General features: G+C 35.9%; 1 protein-coding gene across 1 annotated transcript; it reads left to right on the forward strand.

Annotated features, from left to right (window-relative positions):
• On the forward strand, positions 218–1,862 carry LOC109226396 (26S proteasome non-ATPase regulatory subunit 13 homolog B-like; the record flags this gene model as incomplete). The annotated part of the gene is given in 2 exon segments (XM_019391172.1): positions 218–489; positions 1,416–1,862. Coding segments are annotated over 2 exon segments (597 nt in total), but the record flags the coding sequence as incomplete, so codon positions are not given.

Below are 2,325 nucleotides of genomic sequence, written 5' to 3' on the forward strand. Positions count from 1 at the left end.
AAAAGGCTAATAATTTCAATCATGATTGTTATTTAGCTTGTATATACATGGGAAATATGACATATCTGTTAATTTTAATTATTTTAACCGACTCCATTTGGGTATTGGGAGTTCTATCAATTGAACTAAAAGTGATTAAATTTTGTAAACTCACAGGGTCACATGTATATAATGTAATACATTAGAGACTAAAATAGACTTGCTCCCAAACTTAAAGAGATTATTCCGATTAAAAACTCCATATTCTTTTCTTTAAGAACAAGCCAAACAGAGGTTTTAGTTTTTTGCTCTCTCACACACACATCGCAGCTGCTTCGTCTTGCATCGAGTTTTTCAGTCATGGCGGCTCTACGGTATTTGGAATCACTTTGCAATGCCAATCCAGAGCTTTCCGATTGGTACACTACGCTATCAGATCTGTACCAAAGAAAGCTCTGGCACCAGCTTACTCTCAAGCTTGACCAGTTCGTTTCACTTCCCCTTTTTCAGGTCCTTATTAAATTCCATTTAATATCTGTGAATTTCGTTTTGGTTTAATTGTATTTAGGCGTTTTTTTTTGGGGAATGCTATGGGTATAGATGTGTAAAAGTTAGGGTTTTGTGGAGGGTTTTGTTTTAAATTGAATTCTTGTTCTTATTAGCATTTGTTTCATTTAGCATGAATTAGCATGTAAGATGTCGATAATTTTCCTAATTATGCAATGCAATGCATATGGATTAGCATACATGGAACTAATTAGGACCCTGTTTCCGAACTTAGTGGCAAAATAAGCAGATAGATTATCACGTCAAGTGAAGTTAAGGTGTTTTTATACTCTATCCGTCCCAATTTATGTGAGGCTGTTTGACAGTTCATGGAGTTTGGGAAAGAAATATAGGCTTTTGAAACTTATGGTCTAAAATAAGCCATAGATATTTGTGTGACTATAAATCATCTTATTAAGGGTAAAATAAGATGGTTAAAGTTAAATTGTTTCTAGGTATAAAAATGTATTGTTCTTTGTTGGGACTGACTAAAAAGGAAAGTGTATCACTAGGACTGAGGGAGTGTTATTTTAAATCATCACAATTACATATTCCTCTAAAGAAATGCTCAATCATCTAAATGGGTGTTTTATCGGTTATCCTTGTCCTGTACTCGTGGTGTAAATTGAAGTGGATCTGGTAAAACTAAAGTAATTTAGTAATAAATCGTATCGCTGGGGTCCATTCTCCAGGAATGGTGTTGTTTTTGGAGCTTAGACTGTATTACTACTATATGTGTCTTTATTGCATGAAAGTTTGTACCTTTTGCTTCGGACAATCTATTTGTACCGTGCTACATTTGTGCGTGATTGATTCTGAAGAACGTTACATAAACGGGTGTTTGTTTTATTTTGTTGTGTTGGCATCTAACACCTCTCTTCTCCCTTTAGGCTGGTGACACACTAATACAGTTGTATGACAACTTCATCACTGATTTTGAGACAAAGATCAATCTTCTCAAGCTTGCACATTTTGCGGTCATTGTTTCTCGGCAATACCCTGAGAAAGAGGCTGCTGTAGGTTACCTTGAAGGAGTGACTGAGAAACTTCGTAATACTAAAGAGACACGGATAGAGGAGCCGATTCTTTATATTAAGATGCAGATTGCCCTGTTTAAGCTTGAGCAAGGGGATCAAAAAGAGTGCCAGAAACTTTTAGATGAAGGGAAGACTACACTTGACAGTATGACTGACATTGATCCATCTGTTTATGCGAGCTATTATTGGGTTTCATCTCAGTATCATAAAGCTCGCCAGGACTTCGCCGAGTTCTACAAGAGTTCTCTTCTTTATCTTGCTTACACTTCAGTGGAATCTCTTTCTGAATCATTTAAGCTGGTACTTTGTCATTTCTTGTTTTGTCAACCTGCCCTGCCCAATTTGCTTGTTTGTATTACTTAGCTAATTGTGTATCAATTGTCCATTTATTAAATTATTTTACTTAAATATGGTAAATTGTCGGGATCATTGAGAAAATAGTGAGGCGGGGGAATATTTGTAGTACATCTCTTTGGCTGGATTTATATCTGTAGAAACCACAACTATTTTAGGCATATAGAAGAGCCTCTTACTTAGTCTTGATTCTTGGCAGAAATGAGTTCAAGGCTCAAGCGGTACCTTATATGATGTTTTTTTACAGTCTATGCTACTTGATTTTCAAGAGTATATGATGGAATCACTGGTGGTGAAATTTTCTTGAATCCCTGTCACATTATAGTCACCATCCTCTCCTTTTAATCAGTTAACTAGCAAGAGAATGAAAGCAATTTAAAAATGAAATTGTTTCTCTCCCCCCCCCTCC

The sequence above is a fragment of the Nicotiana attenuata genome, chromosome 5 (genome assembly GCF_001879085.1).
Source record: "Nicotiana attenuata strain UT chromosome 5, NIATTr2, whole genome shotgun sequence".
NCBI lineage: Eukaryota > Viridiplantae > Streptophyta > Magnoliopsida > Solanales > Solanaceae > Nicotiana > Nicotiana attenuata.